At 39.9% G+C, this 26,459-nt stretch overlaps 1 protein-coding gene across 1 annotated transcript in view; it reads right to left on the reverse strand.

Annotated features, from left to right (window-relative positions):
- Positions 1 to 2,044: 2,044 nt before the first annotated feature.
- The window catches only part of DAAM1 (dishevelled associated activator of morphogenesis 1), a 163,338-nt gene continuing 138,923 nt past the window's right edge, over positions 2,045 to 26,459 (reverse strand). Inside the window, exons 17-25 of the mRNA XM_045566390.1 lie at positions 23,789 to 23,873; positions 19,171 to 19,277; positions 17,919 to 18,007; positions 16,922 to 17,090; positions 13,439 to 13,546; positions 11,998 to 12,058; positions 9,048 to 9,179; positions 5,875 to 6,045; positions 2,045 to 4,776 (exon numbers count right to left, since the gene is read on the reverse strand). Coding sequence (XP_045422346.1) covers positions 4,567 to 4,776; positions 5,875 to 6,045; positions 9,048 to 9,179; positions 11,998 to 12,058; positions 13,439 to 13,546; positions 16,922 to 17,090; positions 17,919 to 18,007; positions 19,171 to 19,277; positions 23,789 to 23,873 — 1,132 coding nt within the window. The 3' untranslated portion in view covers positions 2,045 to 4,566. The remainder of the gene's footprint in view (positions 4,777 to 5,874; positions 6,046 to 9,047; positions 9,180 to 11,997; positions 12,059 to 13,438; positions 13,547 to 16,921; positions 17,091 to 17,918; positions 18,008 to 19,170; positions 19,278 to 23,788; positions 23,874 to 26,459) is intronic.

A 26,459-nucleotide genomic window follows, 5' to 3' on the forward strand; every position in this document is an offset into this window, starting at 1 on the left:
TGACACCTGTAATCCCAGCAATTTGAGAGGCCGAGGAAGGAAGATCATTTGAGGCCAGGAGTTTGAGACCAGCCTGGGCAACAGAGTGAGACCCCACCTCTACAAAAAAATAAAAAACTTAGCTGGGCATGGTAGCATGGCCCTGCAGTGCCAGCTATTTAGGAGGCTGAGGTGGGAGGATCACTTGAGCCCAGGATTCAAGGCTGCAGTATGCTATGATTGCACAACTGCACTCCAGCCTGGGCGACAGAGCAAGACTCTGTCTCTTAAAAAAAAAATTAACTGTGAAACAGCCTCAGGCAGGTCCTTCAGGAGGTATTCCAGAAGAAAGCTTTGTTATCATAGGAGACAACAGCTCCATACGTGTTACTGCCCCTGAAGACCTTCCAGTGGAACAAGGTGTGGATGTGAAGACAGTCATATTGATGATCCGGACTCTGTGTAGGCCTAAACTAATGTGTGTTTGTGTCTTAGTTTTTGACAAAAAAATTTAAAAAAGTAAAAAAATTAAAAATTGAAAAATTCTTATAAAATGATATAAAGTTTTTGTAAAACTGTATGTGTTCAAACTAAGTATTACTATATGTCAAAAGTTAATAATGCAATTACTGAGAAAAAAGTTAACTTACAAAGTTTATAAAGTAAAAAAGTGTTACAGTAAGCTTAGATTACATTTTTAAATAAATTTAGTGTAGCCTAAGTGTACAGTGTTTATAAAGTCTACAGTAGAGAACAGTAATGTGCTAGGCCTTCACATTCACTCACCACTCACTCACCCAGAGCAACTTCCTGTCCTGCAAGCTCCATTCATGGTTAAGTGCCCTATACAGGTATAGCAGTTTTTATCTTTTATATGGTATTTTTAGTTCATTTTTTCTCTACTTAGGTATGTTTAGATACACAAATACTTACCATTGTGTTACAATTGCCTACTGTATTCAATTGCCTACTGTAACATGCTGTACAGGTTTGTAGCCTAGGAACACCAGGCTATACCATCTAGGTCTGTACACTCTATGATGTTCACACAATGATGAATTACCTAATGATGGAATTTCTCAGAATGTATCCCTGTCGTTGTGTCTAAACTAGTTTTATAAAGATTGTCCCTTTGTCTCACAGAAACCCATATTAAGTTACAGAAAAGGGGCAAAGTTCTGGATAGATCACATAGCTTAGACCTCCCCCTCGCCCCACCTGTGGTGAAAAGCACATTTCCTCCAGTGATGAGTTTTTTGGGGAAAACTGAAGACACTCAAGTGTGATGATCTGAAAATTTCATGTTCTCCCCTCCTCTATCAATACACCAAGGGTAATTGAGGGTCTGGGGGTTCTGTACATAGCTCCACACTCAAATGTAACATAGGCAATGGTTATTTATTTTGTAGGATGGAATATAACATTTGCCTAACACATAGAAGAGTCTCTCTATCTGAATGTCAGCTTCAGAGAACACTGTAGCCTTTGGATACAGTTATCCACTGACAGGATGAAAAACAAGATGGTCAGCAGTTACAAGATCATGAGTCCATTCCCAAGACCAGAAGAATTAGTGTTGGAGCCCTTAGGGAGTCTATCAACCCCTGGGATCGTTTGTTTTCAGCCTGACCTTAAACTGGGTAGAGGGTGGCTAGGCAGCCAGAGATGTAGGACAAGGGGAAGCCTTCAACTTTCAGAGGATATTTACAAAACACATTTCTTAATCTGTATGGGTGACACTTCCCATGTTGACCTATGACAAAAATTAATTTTTAAAAAGGAAATGCTTCAAAATGAAAAGGGTTTTGATTCTGGAGACCAGAGATTCTTTTGTAGGCTCTAGTTGAATAATTTCACTAGTAGCTCTACCATATGTAACACAAAACTGTATAACTAATACATAAACCAAGTATAGAAAGAGGTGGCATATGGTAGCCTTCTAGGTCCAGCATATACAAATTTAAAAATATGTATATATTTCTGATTTAGTGAACAATCTGCAATATTTAAATTCAATGGTGGAAAGTTCCAAGAAGCCTGATGATGTTCACAAAAAGAATATATGTACACCCAATGAATTCATCTCTTTATTGCATATTGCTATTTTTAAAAAAATGTACAGTCTCATAACACATACAACATCTTTTTTCTCGGTACTATCTAACAACAGTCTTGCACCTAAAGACTAAGTGGTTCCAACTACTAAACTAATAAGATACAAGACATATAATTAAGTTTACAAATTATAATGCTTTTTCTTTTTGGCATTAATTTAAAAAAACAAACACAAAACTTTAAAATACACACCCAAGAGAGAAAAGTGGCTACTTACACCAGCACCAATCTAAAAGTAGTTTTTTTTTGTTGTTTTTTTTTTTGTTTTTTTCTTCTCAACAATGGCACACGGAATTACCTGCACACAGTTTTCAGGGAAAGGAACCAAACGTGGACATGGCAAAGGAGGCCTACCAGGATGGCCGTATCAAAAAGAGGATGATTTAAGAAGGGCAAGAGGGACATGCTACACAAACTTGCTCCTTTACGTGACTCTTCCTCCACAGTCTATTCCTTAAACTGTAAGACAAAGCCATTTTCAAAATACAGTTTCAAAATTGAGCCAGACCAAATTTCTCCTGCTTGAAGTAGAAAAGAATATACATAGAGGCACTTTAGTTAAGGAATAGACAAAACCATCATTATATCCCACTCCTCATCTCTAAGCCTTTTTGAGCCAAGTCTCTGTCTGCACCTTTAACGTGGTGGACGTGCAGACCTCGGTTAACCAGGAGCTGGGGGAGCGCGACCTCTGCTTTGTATCTATGACCGTTTTATTTGCTAGGAGTCGTTTATGTCCATATAATGTGTAGAAAGTCACTACGTTTGCAATGAGAAACAAAATGTAAAACCACAGCTCTTGACAACTCTTAGAGCACTATTTCACAGCTTTCACTTAGCACAGATACCTTGCCATCTGCACTAAGCATTATAGTTTATACAAATTATTTTTAAATAGCATGATTCCTGTACAGTGCGCACATTGGTATTCTATTCATCCCTTAATATCCCCATTACAGCATAAGCTCTATGGGGGCAGGGACTCTGTCTTGCTTACCATTGTAGCCCTACTATGCCTGGTACACAGTAAGTGCTTAATAAATATTTGTTAATTGAAAAACTCAATTTAGTGAGTAAATAATCTAGTGCAACAGGACAAACTACTCTCTCCACAGGAAACCCAACCACAACAGGATTGATGGAAAGAAAAAGAAAAAACATTAGACCCCCCCCAACTAAAAATAAATAAAGCAAAGCAAAAAAAAAAAAAAAAAAAAGTAACAGTCCTCTTTATATATAATTTAAGGATATTAAGAGTTGGTAGGTTATGGTAAGCATCTATATTTTATTTTCTAATGTTCATTGTTTTTATTTATTTCTCCCTGAGAGCTTTATTTTTTGGACTGAAATTTTACAGGTAGCTTTACTGACACACAATTTAAAATGACAACATATAAACAACAAACCACTTCAAATATACTTAAAGATAAATAGATCTGGGCATATCTGCTGACATTGTTGACATTTTGTGCATTCTGTAAGTGTCGTTTAGTCCAGACCTATATTTACAGAAGATGCAGCTTGTCCTACAAAACAGAAAATAGAAAATACAACAACAACAAAAAGGCACCCCATTAAAAAAATGTTTTTAAAGAATCTTTATCCCTTCAGAGAATTCTACCTTTAAGTCTTGGGTGGGATATTTTATTTTTAAGGTTTATATATCTATATTGTTAGAACAAGAAGCACATTCTGGTAATCTTTTTCTTTAACAAGAGCGTGGATTGCATGAAAATAGTGTTCTTTCTAAAAGCAATTTAAAGAAGTCATCAAGAGTACTTGGCAGAGAACTCGATGAAATTAGGGGAAAAAAAATCGATGTCCAAGTTTTAAATATACAGAAAAATTCTGATTGACATTCTACATAATTCACATTGTGTGCAAGATGTTCTTAATAAACATTTACAGACTGTATCCCCACACCAACGTCAGAAATTCTAAGCTGGTCCTATCGATTACTGATGCGATGCACCAGCATCACATTGTCAACTATCAAAAACCATTTTAAATCTATAATTTTCCAACTCCAGTTCCACCAATGAAAATAATTTCAGAGTATACCAAGCTTGGAAACCATAAAATATTCTGCAAGCCTTTTCTTTTTTTTTTTTTTTATACTCTAGGGAATGTCTCTGTCATCTCTTTCAGGAGATAGTATTGTGCTTCTGAACAGTCACGGTGTTCAGGGAGAGAAAATGAGCCACACTCAATGTGAATGCATACACGAAGGGTTTCTGAGCACATACGTTAACAAAATGTTTTAGCTATACATATAGGTCTCCAGACAACACTCAGACTTCTATGTACATTTTTTAATACATATATATACACACGCATACATTTACATACACACATTCACTCACAGATGAGGGAAGAAATTGCCACCGTTTGGATTGCAAGGCAGTGTAATGAAAAGTTCTAGTCACTTCAAAGGGCTACTAATGAGCTTTCTAGAAAAGTATTTATGGAAAATCAGAAATTAAGTTTTGTGACTGGTCTCTCTCGGCTGCTGTCCGTCATCTGGTTGGTAATGCGTTTGCGATTCCGTTTCAGTTTGGAAAGGTCTTTGTCAAAGACTTCTCCTGAGCGTAACGCTGAAACAAGGTCATCGAACTCTCCGCTTTCTTCACTGTTCTCTTTTGCTTTTCTCATTTTACGTTCCCTTTCACGTTGTTCTTTGAGCTGCAAATATAAAGAAACCTTTTAGAGAAGCGGCAACATACTGCATTGTTTTCAGTGGAGAGGAACTCTGCGAAATGGTGATGCTCTGGTCTCACCCAGCTCTGCTCAGTCTGCAGTTGCTGACTCCCTGGATGCCACAACAAAGGGGTGACTGGGAAATGAGGTCTCCATCATGGAAGTGATGAATAGTGACAAAAAATTAGCACGGCTTTGTGGTTAGACCCTCATCATCTAGGTTCTAGGTAAACCTCATGATATTCTAGTTAAAATGAGAGCAACTGAGGTAATCTGGTTTTATAATGGAAAACGTTATCACTATTAAACAGACCGCAAATACTGGTTTCTTTATGGTACAGAGAGACTAAAGCAAATGGTCATCAGGCCTTCCTTACATCAAAGGCTTAGCTTGTGTCTACCGTGAATGCTGGAACCTGCTGCACAAGAACTACTGTTACTAAAAGCCAAATAATACATACACATTATAGAAAATTTGTATGATTCAGATAAACGGAACAGGGCAAGAAAACATCTTTAATTCTAATACCAAGAGATAACCATTGTGAAATATTAGGGGTTATCCCACCACTGTTATTTTCTATACATATTTATGCTTATTTAAAAAAAATTAAAAAAATTAAAAAAAGATTTCATGTAGAAATCATTTTGTAAGCTTTCCTATATCATTAAATATTCTTTGAAGGTGTGTCTTTTAAGGACTATATAAATATTCCGTTATGTAGCTGTTATGTCATTTAGAACTAATGCCCTATTGGTAAACATTTAGGTTGTATCCAGCTTGGGGCTATTAGAAAGATTGCTGCCCTCTCTGTGCAAATTTATGATTCTTTCTTTAAAATAATTTTTCAGAAATGGAATTCCAGATTAAAGGATGTGAATATATTTTTAAAGGCTTTGGATATATAATGTCAAATTGGCCAAGAGGAACTTGCTACTACTTTAAACTTCCAGCAGCATTCTAGAGAGTACACTGATACCTCCCTCCTTGCCAGCACATCACAGTGTATCTAAAACCCCTTGGCTGGGTTGCAGCCGTAGAACTTCCTGGAGGAGGAACTAGCCAATTAGTCATCCTCTTGCCTGAGCTTCCATGCGAGCTCGACGCTCCTCTTCTTCCTTCTTCCTTCTCATGTTTTCATTCTCTTGTTTGGCTTCTGACACAGCTTGAAGAAACTGATCAAAAATGCCAAAGAACTCATCCGGCTGTATTTTGCCAGCCTCTTCCCCAAAATGCTTCACTGCTTTAGTAAACTGGAAAAAACAAAGGTTTTAAGAAGTTCAGTATTCCAAGAGAATTCCATGATTAAATATAAATCTCTTTAGAAGAATAAAGCTCAAATTGAGTCACCTTTTTTTTTTTTTCTCTCTTTAAGAGATGGGTCTCACTATGTTTCCAGGGCTGGAGTGCACTGGTTGTTTGCAGGTGTGATCGTGGTGCACGACAGCCATGAAATGCTGGGCTCAAGCGATCCTCCTGCCTCTCACCCTCCCAAGTAGCTGAGTCAAATATAACTTGATGGATTTTAGTGAGCCTATATTTATCTTCAGCTGCTGAACATGTCTACTAATCATTTCTAAAGTAAAAATTGTAATACTCCTCAACTTTTGAAACCACTTATTCCTTTCTAACTCATTTACACTTAACATCTATGATAACTTCCTATGACTTCTTATTAACTAAACAGTAGTAAAAACAAGAAAGCAAAATATTGTAAGACAGAGCACCCAAAACATAAAACTAATAGCAAACTCAGCAGGGGTAGGGAAACTTGTACTTTTAACTTTTCTTTGAAGCAGTTTAATATCATTTATTGGTGCCATATGGTTAATATCGAAAGCAAATGGGAGCCAGTGCTTCTTAGCTGTTTTTCCTAATCATAGATAATGCTGGTATTGTTAGGCTACTTCCTGGGCCTCAATTAGAAAAACTGTAAATGGTTAGGGAATCATTAATGCAACTCAAAATGTATGACTGAGAATATAATTTTATTCCAAACCTTTTGTTTTAGAACATTTTTTCAATGCCAATCATTTTAAACAGCCAAAATGCAAAATATTAAGGGAGAGTTTTAAAAAATTAAATAAAAATATATGTATACAATAACAATAGTATATTCTGTCTCTTTTTACTTTTAACTGTTTCTGTTTTTAATTCTTCCAGGAGTTATCTTCTTAACGCGTGACAGTATGCTTTCAATAGTCTTAGCATTATTGTGACTACTCAAATGATCTTCAATGCCAGCCAAATTGTTTGTTAAAGTTATACTTCTTTTGTAAGGATATAATGCTGCTACTCCTAAGCTACAAGGATAAGCTTCCTAGCTACAAAGTCAAATGAATTCTTTTGCTATGCTCAATCAACTAGTTAAAATTTTCCTGATTTTAAATTTTGTTCGTGTTTACATCATGATGTATTTATGCAGTTCCCCAAAACCAATAGTTTCCAGTTGATTTTATTTTTCTTGCCTCACTTGGCTTTATTATATTGTTAAATTTTTCTGGTATTTCAGTAACTCTATCTATGATACCTTAAGGAAAATGTTTTAAATATTTATTTTAAATAAACTACATTTTGACTAAAATATATACTTATATGACATTTTATAATTATTATTTCATATCTTTAAATTTATAATAAAAATGTTCTTTTTACCATTTCTCTCTTCATCGAGTTGTTCTTAATGTTTTACTTACTTGGAAATATTCTATCAGAAAACAGAGCTCTTTGGGGAAAAAATATAACATTCTTCACACACCACATAGAGTGCTCTAGCTTTTTCCAGGGTTTTGTAAGCTAATTTCTAAAAGTTTTGGTATGAACAAAATAGCAAAAGACATTCTATAACTGAGCTTCTAAAACATTCAAGTTTGTGTACTTCCAGCCATCCTGAATGATCTTTTTATCTAGGAATTCTAGTGATGATGAAGTCATGTATATTTTAGTCTTAGAAATCTAAAGAAAACTGGGCCCAGAGTAAAGTTCCCACACTAAAAAAAAAAAAAAGAAAGAAAGATAAAAAGGAAGTCGGTTTTGGTTTTGTGTGTGTGTTTAAATAAAAAACCAACTGTCCAGTTGCTTCTTATAAAAATGTTTGGGCCCCTTGATAAAGTAGGTACTATGTTGCTCAGGGGCGATACCAGGGCAGGGGGTACCTCGTCCTTTACAAAGCACATACTCCAAAGTGGTGAGGGACATATAAAACACGGGTGGGGGCTTTCACAGTGGAGGTTTGAACCATGGTTTCTGACATCCGTTGACTGATTTCCATCGTGGGATATCAGAATTTGGACCACTAATAGCAGTCATATGTATATATACATATTGTCTTCTCCTTTATTTGATAAGGTTGGAGAGGAAGTTTAATGCTGAGATTAACTGAGGTAGGTCAATACAGTCTACTTCTGCACAGTTAGGTATATGTGTACAGTTATATAAACAATCATCCATACCTACAATTGAATAGGTGACCACAGAAAAATGATAGCCATTTACTCAAGATGCAAGTAAAAACAAGAGTGCTGTGGCACATGAGAGACAGGCAGTGTGGAAGACATAATGGGGTAGGGGAGGGGCTTAATATCACCTGTAAACAATGAGACAGGGAGAGAAAATGAGACAAGGTGTGCATGCATTGTACATGCATGTGTGTGCATCTGGGAAGAGGAAACAACCTGAGATAAAGAGAAGGCAGGTGGCGGTGAGGAGTTAAAGATCTTGGTTATTAGTCAACAAAATTTTCCTCTATGGGAAAACAAAATTTTGAAAATAGCAAAAATCATAGAATGAAATGTCTTAGAAAAAAATATACTTCTTGCAATGAGACTGTGAATTAAAATGCCGCTCCTTTAACAAGTTCTGCTGGAGATTTAAATAGGTAGTACCCCTGGCCGCCTCAGGTACACTTCATTCTGCCCTAGTTTTCATCATCTACTCTTTTCTGGTTCCCAGAGAGTACTTCAATCCTGAACTATATTCTGCTTTTATACTATTCAGAGCCTTAAAGATCTAAAGGCAACACAGGGCGGTTAGACAAAAATGCATTTCAAGTAATCACAGTCTGGGAAATGAAAATATACCTATGATATACAAAACAATGGAATCTGGAAAACAATGATCTACTACTTCATTTCCTGTGCCATGATGTTTGGATCTCATTCCTGCTGCTTCCTGTACAGTGTAATTAATATCTGAAAGTACTGAATTAAAGCCCAGCCCTGTCAAACAACACTCAGTGTGCAATGGGGAAATTTACCAGGTCTTTGGCTTCTGCTAGAAGATCTTCAACATCAGAGAAGCTGAAGCTGGCTACTGTGATGAACTGGCTGACAACGGACACAAACTTATCTCCAGGCTGTGGGGGCTGAGACTTCTGATATTCCAGCTCCTTAAACACAGGAAATGAATAACATCAACATAGGCTTCAAATATAGACACACCTTGTCTCATATTCCATATGCCTCAAATGTAATAAATCAGAATGGCAGACATATCAAAACTTGTCCTAAACGATTTGTGATACTCCAGCCTGCCCCCCTCCACCGCCCCGCTCTTCCTCTCACCATGTCGAAAGCCACACCCATGTGCACACGCATATTTGCACACAGCAATTTAACCAACCATCTGTACTTTATCAATGTGATTTCTCATTCTGGCTTTAGAAAGGAAGCAGATTTGCATTTGGATAAAATTAACAGAAGTTAAATAATGGGAGCAAACTGGATTCAAAGGGTTTGTGAGTGAAAACAAGAAACTTTGATTGTCGATATTCTATGCTCAGAATTCCGGTGCCTTGATTTTTCTTTCTTTCCCTCTCTGCCAAGTCTATTTACTTCCTAAACCATGGGATATGGGTCAGTAGAATTTCACCTGTAGCTTTTGGCACTGTAATCATCTACCATTTTTCATCTTATCCACACCATTCAGTTTTTGTGAACAGGCAGTAGGAGAATTAGTCTCTTGTTATTTATCTGTATTGTCCATCACCACAGTGATGAACACATAGATGGTTCAAATAGAATTTCAATAATTAATTTTAACCATTGCCAGATACATATTCTTATTTAATTCCCACAATACCTCTGTGAGGCATCATTACCTCCATTGTACTGACATACAAATTAAGGTTTAGAGGATTAAATTTTTTGCCCAAAGTAGCTCATCAGTGACAGGGCCAGAATCTGAACTCAGGTCCCTGACTCCAGAGTGTCAGTAACAACCACGCTGCATATCAACTGACTCCAACTGGATTGCCCTTGTTTTCTTCTGCACCTGCTTTGGCAGAGATATTAACAAGCAGGGGTGTAGGGGTCACAGGTCACGAGTTCTGACTCAGCTCTTCCGCTGGTTTGCTGCTTATCCATGGCAAGTTGTTCTGGGCCTGTTTCTTCACTTCTAAAAGGAGGGCACTATCCACATATCAGGAGAATCAAATGAAATAACTGAAGTGAAGACTCTCATATTATAAATTATGAAGCTGGCTCTGACAGGAAGAAATTGCCATGATTCTAGTACTTGAGCCTGGAAAGTAAGTACATATATGCATTGGTGTGGGGATGAGAAAGGCATTTTAAAATGTTTCATTAGTGTATAATTTCATAAGAATTCCAGCTCTGATACCTTCAAATAATACAATCAATTTATGCAAGGCACAATTAGGACACCTGAATATTTGAACAGGCCAAGCTCTGCCTCCTACTGTTTCTTACAATGCTACCTCTTGACATTTATTTAGCTGTCAGGGGTGGGGGAGGCTTCTGTAGCCCCTTTCCTATGAAGACTGTGATGGAGTGGATATGACCCAAGGGATGGAGCAGGTTTAGCAAAACTATCCTTTTAATAAACAAACACGAAACTCCCTTGGAAACCCCCCCCCCCAGGCCTTGCTCTGGACTGGCTCAGATGTAGGGGTCAGAGCATCTATTATTAGGCTTTAGCCATCACAATGGCCATAGGCCCACTGGGGCTGGGAAAAAAAGTGTTCACTCAATTTGTTCATCTCCCTTTTTTTTTAAACTGTCCCCTCTCCCCTCAAACAAAACAAAATAAAAAAACCCTCACATGCTCCTTAATTTATTAAAAACAATGAGAAAAAATTAGACATTGTGACTTTAATTTTTATTAGAAGTGTGTCTTTAATGAATTCAACCACTTTCTATGGCATAGTTTTGTGATTAAAAAAAGAAAAGAAGGGAGCGTCCTCATGGCATTACTGATAAATGATGAGAAAGATACTTATGAGAGGCACCTCGCCAAGCTGCCTGCGAATCAGTCTCCTTCACCAAGCGCAGACCCAAGCCAGGTCCTCTTTCGTTCCCATCCCATCCCCGACCCTCCTCTTGCCGGCAGCAGCACCTGCATGGTACCCGCATAGCACTGTGCTAACACAGTCGCGTTCCATCCCACTGACTCCTCCCTGCCTCTGGCAGCCCGACCTGCTTTCCTTCCTCCGAGGCCTGGGCCCAGGTTGTCTTGCGTGCCTGGGACACCGGCCTCTGGGCACCTAACTTTACCACTCCCTGCCCCCGCCCCATCCTAAACCATAGCTCAAAGTTCTTCTTTTCCAGAAGAGAAGCTTCCTCCAGTATATGCCAACTGTTCCATAAGCCTCCAGACTACCCTCGACCTACTCCTCTTCCTCCAGGCCCCCTTGTAACCACGGTGCTTATCCGGATGTGGCCAGGCTGAAGGAACTGCTGCTCTGACTATTGCAACACCTGGAGGGCAAGGATTCTGAGCCACCGCGATCCCTTGCCTAGAGCACAGACTGTACTCTCAAGCGTCTGCTTAGTAAATACGCCCCCAAAGGACTGACTCAAAGACGACACAGAAGTTCCATTGCTCTCCTGCAAGTGAATATCAAGTATTAATAAAACATGGAAGCTGGGCGGGTCCTTGAAGATCATCTGGCCCAATCCACTCATTTTAAAGAGTCCTGCCCCACAGGTGAACGGGTGGCACTCTAGGTCCTGTTTCCAGCTCATGCAGCAGTGACCCACACAGGACACCTGGGGCCTCCATTCAAGTCACCAGGCTAAACGCTGCCTGCTTTTTCTTCTCAGTGGCAGTGGTTGTTTTTTCTAAATCAGTAAGTGTCTATCCTTGGCATAATACATGCCAAGGCAACCAGCAACTCATCCGCTGGGAATCACCAGTACTAGAGATCGTGAAGGGACTGGGAATTAGAACAAGAAACAAATACTCACTGTCTCTACTGCTTTCAAGCCACTTCTCAAGGTACTTATTTCTTTGTCCAGCTCGGTCATGCTGTTGTAAATAGGAACATTTTAGTAATCAACGTGTGACTTACATGGATTAAATATAATGTGGGTTTAAATATTTCATGCTTGGAACTCCATATTAGTTTATTTTAAATGTTCAAGATTCCGTTCCATGTTCAGATCTCACAGAAAGACAACAGCGTTTTAAACTTATAGAATTTAGGTATGAAATTATATTCCTTGTTTTCCATAGCCAGCAGGTATAGGTTAAAAATAGCAGAATAGAAACATCTCCCATTTGTATAAAAATATTTTACATTTTAATCTCACAAAAATCTCACTTCAGCAAATTACTTTATGTAGAAACAAATTTCTTGCCATATTTGGCTCCCTTTGAAAAAGTAAAAGAAACTGGTTTACCCACAATCATGTTCACACTGTGCTCTTCATAATTATCGTACTGCTTTTCACTAAGGCTACAGTAATATGAATATTATAAGGTAACAGCTTAAGTTTCCATAAACAATGATTTTTCTTAAAGTGTATTAAATAGTTTTTCATTTTCATTTTTTTTTTTAAACAGAGAAAGATTCCTGGGCATCTCTCGTATACAATGCGTTCTGTTTCATGGCTAAACATCAGAGATTGAAATTTAATTCTCATAGATAATTCACAACATACAAGGAAACTCTCCAATACTTCATTTATTTTAATATTTTAATTTCATGCCTTACATAGCATACTTCTACCAAATTCCACAAACAGAAGGAAAAAATTAGCCTGCTCATTATACTTTTCAAATTGACTGTAAAAAGATGCAGTTTAAGTTTTAAAAAAAGAGAGAGCCAAAAGAGGAAGGGAAGAATCGTAGGGAAAATTGCCTGCTCCTAGTTTCAGAAACGTCGTGTGAAGTTTGTGGGAAAAGTTTGGCAACTTTCCATTTTATTTTTAGTTTTTCAATTTGCATAAAGACTGCTTCCCATTAAAGGGTTGCCTTGGTTTCTGGGAGTGTGTGCATATGTGAAAATTATTAGCAACACCCTTACATTTAGGTCTTCTATTTGCTTAGCCATGTATCTTTATTTAACTAAAGGCCCTCTGACCTATATTTAAAAGAACTGCCTTTTAAAAGTACTTGTGAGAACCACATTCCTTTCCTATACTCTTAGTAACTCAGAAAATTAGGTTTTATGAAAGTTAAAAATTGCATGCAGCAGTACTCCAAAGGAGTTAGAACAAATGTATATTCAAAACCTTGTAACACATTTGAGAGATTTTGGATATGATTCAAACTTTACTTCATCTGATGTTCAGGGGAAAACAAACAGAAGGACCCGCTTCATGCAATGCTAACTAACTATCTCAATGCTTAAGTGCACGGTCCACATGATTTAAAAAGCTAAAACAAGTCACTATAAGTACTTACTTTACTTTTGCGGCTTGAGGAATATCTCGCAATTCTTCATTTAGATTGAGAACATTGGGGTATTTATTTTCCACAATAGTTATGAGATAGTGCAAAAGGGTAATGTTCCTACAATCAAAGAAGAGAAAAGTATTAAACATGGTCAATATCTACACAGGATTTATAGCTCAAGTGGTAGAACCCACCATGATGCTATATTCCTGCATTAACTTTGAAATTGGGAGGTTCCTTTAAGGCAGGGATTCTCAGGAAACGGGGATAATAGGAGAGCCTGCATCAGATTTACATAAACATAGGTCAAAAGGGAGCATATAGTTTCTAAAATGGGGTAAGAATCACATTTCTGGCCCACAATGAGCATCCATCCTTCAAAATCTGGGTAACGTGATGGGTGATTGAAGTGAATCTGCACCATTGCCAATGCGGACAAGCTCAAGTTTGCCTTTGCAGTGGGTCCACCCCAAATGAGGTGCGCCCTGCAGGTTTGTAACAAGTTGGACTGGGTGGGGTGAGGAGTGAGGGATGCTTAATCCACTAAAGAGGCACCTATTTTCAAGTCTGAAAGTATAGAGTAGCAAACTCACTGATGAGAGTTATTGATACTTTTTATTTAAGGTTTTGTCCAAAGGGTGGGCAGAAAGTTAGAAAGCCCCCTATTTCAGGGCAGAACCTGGAAGTGGGCCATAACTGTCATCATGTGATATCTTTGCAGCTGTGAATCCACTTCCTAATTTAGCAACACTTCAGCTCCTAACTGCATAAGCCTTAGCAATTACAGCAGTTGGCTGTGCCGGCTCCCTCTGCGGTGGTGACAGGGCTGAACTCGGCCTGACCTGGACTGAAAAGGCGGGCGTCTGATAACAGTATCTATTAGGCAAAGCTGTGTCAGTCTGGTCCCACTGTCACCGACTGCACTGCACATTACAGTCACCTGGACTCCAGATGCCGGGGCCAACCCCGGAGATTCATTTAATTGGAATGAGGTGGAGCCAGGCGTGGGTATTTTTTAAAAACTCCCTGGTGACTCTAACATGCAGCCAAGATCAAGAACTACAAATCTGCTTAAGTTATCATAATCAGGAAGATAAAAATGCATTTCTTTAAAACACATTTTCATGATTTAGGCAGTATGCTAATTCAAAATGCTAAACCACAATACTCCCACCCTCCTCTAACCAAAATAAATCAGAGTTCTCAAACAATTTTCTTTTCCATGACAGTGAAAACCATTTCTAGTTACCCTTGTGGTTTCAGAGACAGTGCAATCCTACTCCTGAGTTACCTGACTCACATTTTTTAAAAATTTTCTTTATTTTTCTTGCTCTCAATAATTAGAAAACAATGGCCCATCAGTACAAAACAGTGGCTAATAATTCTAGTGACTTATTTTTCAGATGTTCAGCTGCATCCTTCCATTTCAGTTTTCCTATTCATGTCTGCCCATGTCCCTCTCACCTAAGATGACAGGGCAAGGAGCAAAATGCTAGCTACCATCACAAGAAAGAGTAATGCTATTTTTTTCCATTACTTTAGAGAAATGCTTTGTTATTTAGAGACATTTCAATTAATTTACTTAATCATATACGCTTTTGAGGTTACTACAGAATTTATGTAATGTACAAGCCTTTTCAGAAGAATGAATTAGAAAGGCTCAAAGCCAGATCAGATCTTTCCCATTTGTTTGCTATCCAAATGATACCTCACATTTGAATAAACACAAATTCTTGAAGAATGAACAACAACTAAACAGCCACACATCTGATTATTCCCTGGTTGTTACAGTAACTGAGCCTTCGACGCTGAGTGACTGCCCCCTTCACGCTGACTGCCCCACCTGTTATACTGTCTGATTTAGATGCAGTCGAACAACACTGAATGACTGACTGTTTACTGGCAAGGCACTCTGCTTGGTTTGTAAGACATGGGTGTTACATTTGAGGACCAAATATAAATATTAAAGGCAGAAAAAAAGAGGAAAAAGAAAGATCAGAAATACTTTTAATTCATTCTTCTGAAAAGGCTTGTACATTATGTAAATTCTGTAGTAACCTCAATAAATAAGGAGATAATCACGTAGTAAGTGCCGGGGGACTGGTGATTCACTTTCATGTGTGTGTGTACGTGTGTGCAAAACACCTTCCTTTTAGTGGCTGCTTTCATATGTAAATAAGATCTGCTAGTGCCCTAGCTCCCTACAACCTCCAAAGAAGATCCATCTGTTGGTTAAGAGTATAGCTGTGTACAGACCAACAGAACAGGCATTGAATACCTATAAGGCCAAATATCTTGCTTGTTATAACCTTAGGCAAGCTAAACGAGCCACTTGACCCTGCCTCAGTTTATCTGACAACAGGTGATAACAGCATTTGGCTTGTGTACTTCACAGGCTGTTGTGACAATCAAATGTGAAAGTGCTCTGAAAAGGATCAAGTGCTTACATTAAAAATTAGGTGGCAGAGCTATAACACAACAGCTGCTCTTCATTAATCTATATCTACATGATGCAAAAATAACAAATTAACACATGGCTTATTTCTTCTAGGATGAATTCAGGGTTGCCAGAATACTATGCTTCATGAACCCTTTAGAAAATATAGGGTAAAAAGCCTCATTAGTTAGGAATAACTAGGGTGAACAGCCCACATTTCTAAAAGGAATCTGGGTACAGAGAAGCCTACCTCAGAAACAATTGTGTGAGTCCCTTTGAAGTCAGTGAGAACCTCACAGAAACAAAGATCTCGGGGACACTGGAGTTAATATGCCTAATGACCCTACCTGTTAATGAACAAGAGCATTTTCACATCTCAGTGTCTCTAACGAGAATCTGTTCACCTAAAATGCAGTGTTGTACACTTTCTAGGAAGCATTTTAATGAGCGGAGGGATGAGCAGCTGAATACTAAGAGCCAAAATGCACTTATTTATACATCATAGTTTTTTTTGCTATAGCTGCTGGCTCCAATGTATAAAGGAAAACACAACCTAAAAACCCAGTAAGTTTCACATTCCAGCATTGACTGTCAGTTTTTTTCTTTTCTCTGGGACACAGTTTTCTGTAGAGGAGGAGTGGCTGGGAGGGGTTGTGAGGAGACTTCCAGAGCACTGGTTATGTTCTGTTTCTTGATCTGGGTGCTTTTAATTCATTCAGGTGTGTTCAATTTGTGGAAATTCATCAAGCCCTACATTTATGATTACTGACCTCTTTTGAGTACATTATAATAAAAGGTTTACCAAAAAAATTGTTTTTTCTTTTAAAAGGCAAGACTAAAAATCAAAACCCTTGGAATAAATGATGTCCCTGAGGACCAAAGATGGATGAAGGACAACTGGTCCTACAGGAACTTGGGGGAGTTCAGAGAAGAGTCAAGAGAAGGGAAGAGAGAAGTGAGAAAGAAGTTCAGACTGAAGACTGCAGTGTCATGGACCAGAGGGGGGACAAACTTGAGCCCTGACCTAAGTGCCTGGACCCCCCCCCCGTACTTACTTGTCAATACTGGATTTTGTGTCAGCTATCTTATTTAGGCTGGAGATCTTGAATCCATATGCATTCCCTCTTTGGCCTTTATTCATATAGTTTCCAAATGCCAAAACCACCTCTAGCAACTGCTTGAGGGCGCTGCTCCTAAACACCTCTTCTGACCCAGAACGAATTGCTTCAAAACCAAACATAAAAACACAAGTATTACAACCAAGACTTTTCAGTGATACCCATCCTAAATCCACATGCCTAATAACAAACATTGAAGATGTAAGACTGGATTATTAGACTTCCAGGGAGCACTTTCAAAACACCTAAACCAGAAGCAAGAGGATGGGGAAGCAGGTAAGGTTGTTACCGATACCCACAGACAGGCGCAAAGTCCTGCCCTTTCTCAGGCGAATCCTTGGCTAACTTGCCAACCTCAAACACTGAGAAGTACATAAAATAGTGACTCCATTTCCAGCCTTTCTTTGTAGACACTTAGTTGCCTGGTGTGAGTCAGATCAACAGGATTACTGATCAATTCCACTGATAGGAAACTGGTCAGATTTGTTACACGTTATAGCTTGCAGGCGCCACAGCAGGGACTGGCACTCAAGCACACTCCCGATTCCAGCCCGTGTCCTGTGGCTGTGCTCTCCATCGCAAACACTTAAAAACTTAACAGCTTCAACGCTTCCCTTGAAAAAAATCTACTAAGGCCCTGTTGTAAGAAAGCTAATTACAGGTTTGATGCTAGTAGCAGACAAATTAATTTCTCACCAACACCCAGGTAGTTAAAAGCCCAGCCCTGCAGGGGAAACCGGGAAGTGTGCTGTGAGCCCAGAGCCCAGGCCAGCCCAGTGCACCAAGCGCTGACCTTAAGTAATTATCCATCAGAATTTCAAAAGATTTCAAGCAGATCTCCAAAGCGATCCTGTTTACTGTATGCACTTGGGTTGCACTTGTAAATGGGTACTATTGACAAAAATCATTTCCAATCTAAGCAGCTTGACTTTACCTTCCACTTTAGGTTTCACTTCCGCCACGCGCTCCGCAAACTTCTTTTTGAAGTACAGCGATTGCAATCTTTGCTGATAATGATTAATTCTGTAGGAGCAAGCATGGACTAATTAACATTCATTTAATATGCCTATGTTCACTTACTAGCCACGGAGGTGCCAGCACACGTGCACACAGCAGTCTTCTCACCAACGGGAAGGCAGGGCACGTGGCCACCTTTGCCCGGAGAGCCCACTTTGGTCTGCCCTACAGTGGGCATCCGGGCCACTGCAGTACAGTCCTTGGCTCCAATCAAATGAGGCAACTGCTCACAGAAAGTGGGAGCTGGCTGCTGCTGGCTAAAGGCCCCGCTCCTCCCTCAGAGTTCCAGAAGCTCTTTTGGACACAGAAGAGATAAAACGGAGTGGAAATGGGAAGACGCCCCATCCTACTGCAAATGAGTGACAGTTTCCTACACTTCTCCCAAGTTTCTTCATTTTCCACTTTTACCTTCTGAAGTAAAAACTTGTCTCCAGCATCCTCTGCCCATACTGTCCTCTCCTCACTCCTGTCCCCAAACCTCCCTCTCTGCTCCCTCAGGCAAGAGCTGTGCCCTGAGCTCAACTGAGAGTTCCGGGACCACTGGTCCCTCTCTAACGCGGAGTCAATCTGAGAGGCCTGGGCTGGCAGACAGACTCGCTCACATGCCAAACCCAATTATGAAGCAGTGGCTGCCTCGGGGCTTTCTGGAGGAGGGTCCAGCCAGCCTGCCAAGGCTGCGTGGGAAGAGTGCCTCGATTGATTACTGATGTCTGCACATGTCATGGTTTGCCGTCCAGACCTTGGCTCTTCTGTTGTGTGGGCTTGTGCTGACATTGCCAAAGTCTGACCTTATTTTTTTTTCCTTCCATTTTACAACCACCTTGAGATGCTGAGCTACTAAGGAAGCGTGAGATAGCATCCCAAGAAATCAAAGTGGTGAGAAAAATGGCACTGACCAGAACTAGGAAAAGATCTGACTTGATCAGGCCAAAGCACATCAGCCTAAGAGGCCCAGAAATAGAAACGGTTGTGAAGACACCTGGACCCTGGCTCACCCACAGGCAAGAACTCATTAAAGAAAAACAATCAAATCCCACACAACTCAGACTCAAGAAGATCAAGTTAAGCCAGGTTAATGGCCCAGACAATGTAACATGAATTGAAAATTACAAGTCACGACACTTGGAAAGGTAAGGGCATCTTTACATTTGAAACATCTTCAAACCTACCGGCTCATCTCAAAAAGGAATCTATCAGCCTTGGCCATCCGATCCAGTTCGTGTTTATGTTCTTCCAACAGGTCAATGTCACTTTTTTCAGGAACAAATTTCAAAAGCTAAGAAGGACACACAAATATTAAAACCGAGGTTTATAACTTAAATAGCTGCAGTAATTTTTCACCCTTCTAGTTCATTTGTCCCAAGATGATATTTTAACTTTTGTTTATAAGTTCTGTTCACAGATCAAGATACAACAGAAATTATTAAATCTTTCCCTTTTTACTTGAAAGTAGTTAAATTGGTATAAGATTCACTCCTGGCACCTTTCTGTTCTCTATGGCCTCTCCAATCAGACTTGTGGAAGCTCTCTACCAGGACCCCTTGCATGGATGATCAGAAAGGGACCTCAGAGATTCAATCTCTCATTAGAAGATGATACAACTGGGGTCCAGGGAAATCAAGCAACTCACCCAAGATGACAACAAAAATTTGTGTAATCATTAGAAATAGAACCTAGGTCTCTTGACTTCCAGCTCTATGCTTTTTTCTATTACATCACATTGGAATCGATAATTCCATTTGTATTTTCCATTCAATTTTCTTATTTTTCTGTCTTATCTAATTCCAACTACTTTTTTGCTCTGCGTAGAGTTGGATGAGAGGAACACAGTGGGATTTTTTTTTTTTTTTTTTTCTTGAGACAGAGTCTTGCTCTGTTGCCCAGGCTAGAGTGAGTGCCGTAGCGTCAGCCTAGCTCACAGCAACCTCAAACTCCTGGGCTTAAGCGATCCTACTGCCTCAGCCTCCCGAGTAGCTGGGACTACAGGCATGCACCACCATGCCCAGCTAATTTTTTCTATATATTTATATATTTTAGTTGGCCAGATAATTTCTTTCTATTTTTAGTAGAGATGGGGTCTTGCTCTTGCTCAGGCTGGTCTCGAACTCCTGACTTCGAGTGATCCGTCCGCCTCGGCCTCCCAGAGTGCTAGGATTACAGGCGTGAGCCACCGTGCCCAGCCCGGGATTTGATGTTTTTGATTCCATACTTTATTTTGGAGGAAAAAATGAGCATAGATATGAGATAAATAGCAACAATATTTAAAGTTGAAAAAGTATTTCCGTATGTGTCTGATTTCAAGATACACACATATATATGTGTATGCACAGGCCTGTGCATGCCTACTATTTTCTAGATACCCCTGGAATTGGGTAGTCCATTTAATAGGTTTCAAATGTTTGTTGGATTTTACCAAGGGATCTCAGAAAAGGCAATTAGTCTGGGTGCCACCAGCAGAGAAAAGAAACAGAATTATAGGGAAGGAGGTGTAAGGAATTACAGGAAAGTGGTGCGAGGCTGGAAATATGTTCCGGGCAGTGTGCATATCACATGCCAGGGTCTGGAATGGGTAGCCCAGCATTTATGCAGGTGAGAGTGGTGGGAATAGCAGTGGGAGTGGTAGGCAAGGGCAGAGGGTAGCAGTAGAATTATAAGAAGTTCAGTCTTTATTTTGGGAGCACTGGGATGTATGTGAAAAATGTTATGTGTCTGCATTAAAAAAAAATCATTGTGCCTTACAAAAATGGAGAAAGAAGAGATTAAAAATGTTACGCGGTCATGACTACATGGTTGATGCAATGACTCAGGTGAGAGATGAGGGTGGCCTGGACTGGGTAGGGACAGTGGACTGATTCTAGAGCTATCAAGGAGGTTTAAATGGAACAGGCCTGACTTGATGGATGGACTTTGGTCTTTGAGGGAGGAAGAGTCAAAGATGAGGCTCTCGGGATTCTGGCTTAGCCAACAACGTACACGGAATGTAACAGGGAGCCCAGGAGGAGAAGTTTGTAGGTGGGGTTTGGAGAGAAAGGTGAGTTTAATGTTTCAAATACTCTCAAGAGAACCAAGCAGTGATTTCTAGCAGGCAGTTGGACAAATGGGTCTGAAAGCCTAAGAAGATCTGTTTAGAAGATGAAGCATTGGTGTCAGTTGTAACAGGTAGGTCACCAAAGGCATGGATGTGAGTGAACTAAGCAGAGGAACCACTAAGAGAAAAAGAGCAGAGCTGGGAAGAACCAGCACTCAAGGGACAAGGACAAGAACAGGAGAAGCCTTCAAAGGAGGCCAGGGAGGTACAGTCAAGAGTCCTACATGGCACCCCAGGGCCTGGAGAGAAAGAGTTTCATCATGGAGCAAGCGGCCACACACCACCAGGAAGCCAGGAAAGATGAGGACCACAAGGTGCCCCTGGCTTTGGCCACAAGGAAACTGTGAATGCCCGCGGTGAGAACAGCTCTAGGGAGGTACGGAAGACAGACTGCACAAGCATGAACAGGAGGGGAGTGCGTACAGGCTTCCATGGACATTGGCTAGCTGTGCTGAGTCCACCAGCCCCTGTTCAGGGTAACACAGTCACTGTATCTCTTTTGTTACCTACAAGAGCACATGCTAAAGTCTCAGTCCACTCTCAGGACAATTGTGTGACGGACTGTGTGTGGACAGTTTTAAGAGAGGAACGGAGAATTAGGCAAACACTTGGGAATAGGAGGAAGATACATATTCTAGATCTCATCTGAGATCTGAGCCGAGCAACTATAAGCAGCAGGAGAGGAAGGAATGAATGTGGCCCAAATGCAGACCATCAATAGGAGTAACAGGGTGCTGGCATCAACACTTGTCTGGGAATAGTGTTGGACGGAGGAAAAGGAAGCAGAGAACGAATGGTAAAATAAGGAGGAAAAGAAAGAGTGTGGGATGTGATCAGAGAGCAAGACACACGCAGAATTATCAGGAAAGCACAGGTCAAAAAATATCCTACTTGGCCAGATTCTGCTTCAGTAGACTGGTTTTCTTTCTTGTATTTATTTGAAGTACATTCTATTTGCACTGCAAGCCCTTTTTGGCAAGATTTTGAAATCCTTTCCCTCAAGGAGGAATTTTGCTGGACACAATTTCACAGTAAACAGATCTTGTGGAATTTTAAACACACAACCTTGTTGTCAGGGGCTTAAGGCAGAAGGACTAAAGCAGCTTTGCACATAGTTCTCCACTCTGGGTTAGCAGTATCGGATGCAGGCAACTTGAATGCAGGGTCACCTGGGAGTCAGGAAGGGGCTGAGGGAGCAGCTCCACTCTCCCAGGGCAGAGACTGTTGACTGGTACACAGTGCGGGAGGAAGACTGAGTGGAGGAGCTAGAGAACGCTCTACAAAATGAATTTCAGATTTAGGGAATACTTCTAAACCAGTCGTACTTGGAGCAGCCTAACAGACTAATGACTGTTCAGTCATTAACTATTTTGATAATTAAATCAAACCTTTAAAGGACAGTATGGAAAGTTTTTCCACTGCTAAGTGTGAGGGTTTTTTACCTGGGACAATTCTAGCAGTAGAGGTTGCAGGGAGGGACAGATCCATTTAGGGGGTGATGCTGCACACATCACTCCTGTTTTATGTCTGAGACCCTCGAGGACATCAGTGAAAAACATAAAAAATGCACACGGAGACAGACAGGCACTCCACCCAGAGCAGCCTCGACACGCAGGATCAGCATCAGCACAAAATACCCTTCTCCTCTGCCCTTGGAGCTGAGCATACCTACAGATAAGACCTTGGGTGCAGCCTGGAATCGTGGTTGCTAGTGTCCATGTCGGCCTTAAGTGGACCTGGCTCTAACAAACGTGGACCGCTGGACCAAAATCACTCAAAATGATTCCATCCCGAGGATGATGAGACAGAAAGAGGAAATAGTCTAGAACATTCTAAGACTAACATCACAAGGCACAGAAAAATTTAGGCCAGACCAAGGGGCAGGGGGCAGAGATAGGTGATAATCCCTGGAACATGTGCTAATTCAACAACATTGTCATCTGGGGGCAGGTGAACAAAGCTACTGAGTAACACATGACATGGTTAGAGTGCCTGGACAGAAATGCTATAGAAATACTGCGTCAAGAGTAGACTGGCTGCTTGGCTGTGGCTAATGAAAACTACATTCAAATGCCATGGACAAAGATGTGTATCGACTGCCGTAAATCCCTAACCTGCTGCCATTTATGACACAAATTGGGGCCGTGCAACATACAGAGATGCTACTTGGCCCCAAGAAATTTACAACCCACCTTATGACATATACACGTATTTAGATACAGATGATAGTGCTGGGGGTTTAACAGTGGCTTTTGTGGTTGTGGGAATGGTAAACCAAGATGAAGACACAAATTGTATGGAGAATTTAGTATTCAATCAGTTTATGTACTGCCATGTGTGATCTCACAGTGCTAGCGAGATTCTCAATATTCCTGTGAAATAGAGGTTTTCTCCTAACACTAGATGTATGTGATTTATTAAGGCATAATTACTTAATTGTAGCTTAAAGGGCAAAATCTGGCATTGTGGGTCTTAAGCATTTGACAGACTCATGAACTGCCTTTTTACTCATCATTTTGGGGAACAGTGAGAGAATATGGTCGCAAAGTCTCCCAATAGAGCTGCGTGGAAGCTTGGTTCAACCTCCTCAATTCAGAGATGAGGAAATTATCTACCAGCAACAACCGGGTTTTCTCAATATCCCACTCCCCATTGAAGTCAGTTGTCACTTACACTCTGAGACATGTCTGGCAGCTCACCTGTTCCAGCATGTCCTTGGGCAGATCTTCTTGTTCATCCATTGTTAGAATTGCCCGTTTGATTTCATCATTGGATAATTTCAACCTGGAGAAAGAATAATTTATTTGGTGGTTAACAGTGCTGGTTTGAGTACTAAAATTTAATACAAAATAATTCATTTTGCTACTTCAGCTGCTGACTCTCAAGTACTGTTTTTCTCAAAATCTCTCAGGGAAAGCTTATTTCTTGACAATACTGCACCTAAAAATAGGATTTTGAAACTGCTTTAACATTCTTTCAGGGCTTTGTAATGCTCTGCTGACACAGAGAACAAAGCTGCTATGTTCTATGGTTTAGTTTCCTTAAGCAAGGGATTGGAAGATTAGAAATAGGGGAAACACTCACAACTGTTTTCTTTTATATATAGTGTCCATGAATTGCAGGTGAGAGGACAGAACTAAATTTGTGACCTGTTTAATGTCAGGCATGTTTAAAGTTTGCTGTAAGGTAAAAAATGGATTTTGAGAAGGTTAGAAACCATATGTTACTATTTAAAAGTTGAACAACAATTAATAGAAGCACTTGACAGTATAGAGGTTTTCCACATATATTATTTTATTTGATTCTCAAAATAACTGTAATGGTCATTTTTTTTTAAATAGATCGAAAAACTAAGGCTCAGAATGGCCAAGTGATCTGCCAGAGGTCAAACTGACAGCAGCCACAAACCCAAGATTTGATTGCTAATCCCAAACTCTTCTTACAAATATTGCTTATCTGGTTAGTATTTCATGGGGAAGGATTTGAGCTAAAACACAAATCTGTTTTTTGTTTTTCTGTCTACCATTAACTTAAATGATTTACTAATTTAATTAGAAATTTGTCTTAAGTCAGAACAAAGTGTTGACTATAAAATATTACATGAGCCATGAAATTAAAACATACTTGTAAAAATGGGTTTTTATTAGGTATAAAAAGAGTTTTAACCAGAATAAAAAATCTTAATCAGATTATTAGCTGTGACGATAGATTCATTTCTTTGTTCTATTTGTAAGCATTCGACCCACATTTATTTTTAAAATCTTACTTCCTTACAACCTACCACTAATGTTACATATTAACGTCATTTGATCTGTTCTTTTAGTGTATGCTATTCAAGAAGAATCATATTTAGGACTGGAAGATAAAGACGTAAACACACAAATATAAAGCAAGATGTACACATGACACATGCAACTTTTGAAGGTAGGAGCTTTGGTATCAGATAGGTTGGGCCCCAGTCCTGGCTCTGACACTTTGTGGTCTGTGTGACCGTAAAAAGCTTTTTATTAAGACTCAGTTTCCTCAACTGTAAAATGGTTAATAAAATAATAACTACATGCCTCAAAATGGATTTTTTTGTGTGTTTGTGTGTGCACGCGTGAGGATTAAGTAAATTAATGCACCTAAAGTGCTTAGAATAGCTCCTGCCCATAGAAAGGGCTCAATAAACTATATATACCATAGGGCAGCCTTTATATACCAGAAGAAAAAGTAGCAGTCCTTTCACAACCTTAATATTCACACACAGCTAAGAGATCATTAAACAGTGCTTACTAGGGTTATTGTGAACACTTCCCAAAGCACTCTCATACCCATTATTTCACCCGGGTTTCCTTTCTGTATATGACCCCCCATCAGGCCTGGGAGCATTAAAAAAGAATTAGAAGATGTGGTCCTTATTTTAAAGGGGATTATAATCTTTGGGAGAATCAGGTGATCAACTGAAACACTTAGGACATAAAGGTATGTAGGGCACACGCTCACACACAGTCTCACAGACAGCTGTGAGGGCTGACTAGGTGGAAGTGGGGACGCAAGGGCAGCAGAAAGAGGACAGGACCTCCCAGGAGAGCGGGATGAGCCACACCCCACTGTGCACACCTCTGGCTTGTCCTCTTCTCCAGATTTTGGACGTGATTTTGTTAAAACCATCCACCCTGCTATTTGAACTGAATGTTGTTTCATGTGCCAGTAAGAAAGAGAAGGAACAAATTTGGGAATCCTATTGTACAAATACCATTGTCTTCTATTTCATGTCTTCAAATCCAAATACAGCATTCTGGGCAAAGTGCCAGATTGTCCGTGTTAACAAATAAGACCTGTTCTATCACCTCGTCTGAGTCGTGGTACCGTCATAACCCCTGTGCGGTGTATAGCAACCTTGGTCCTGGCAGACTTCTCCAGATGGTTTTAGTCATTCTTGGGACAATCACTGCCTGACAATCATAAACACGTTTGTTTACCATAACATCATGATAGGAAATCCCCGCACTTAAATAGAACAGTTTAGCTAAGTTGGCATGGATAAAGTATACAATAGGGAGAAAACTGTATCACAGCATCAAGGCCTCAACTGCACAGGCAGTAGGTAGCCCAAGATTCCAGGACACTGAAAGGCTCGAGTCGATTTAAGAGCAAACACCATTGAGCGGCCATGCAAAGCCAAGGAACAGTAACAAGCGGGATGGCTGAAACTGCCACTAATGAAAACCAACTGGCTGTGGAAACATCTAGAGTTATCACGAAAAGAGCTCTGCTTATAAGAAAAAAATAAATTAGTTCTGCGTCCTTTTCACACCGAGCTGAAGAAACCATTTTATGGCATAGTTCTACTGAGTCCTTCTGTTTTGCATTTAAAAGAAAAAGAGT

Source organism: Lemur catta, chromosome 1 (assembly GCF_020740605.2).
Source record: "Lemur catta isolate mLemCat1 chromosome 1, mLemCat1.pri, whole genome shotgun sequence".
Classification (NCBI taxonomy): Eukaryota; Metazoa; Chordata; class Mammalia; order Primates; family Lemuridae; genus Lemur; species Lemur catta.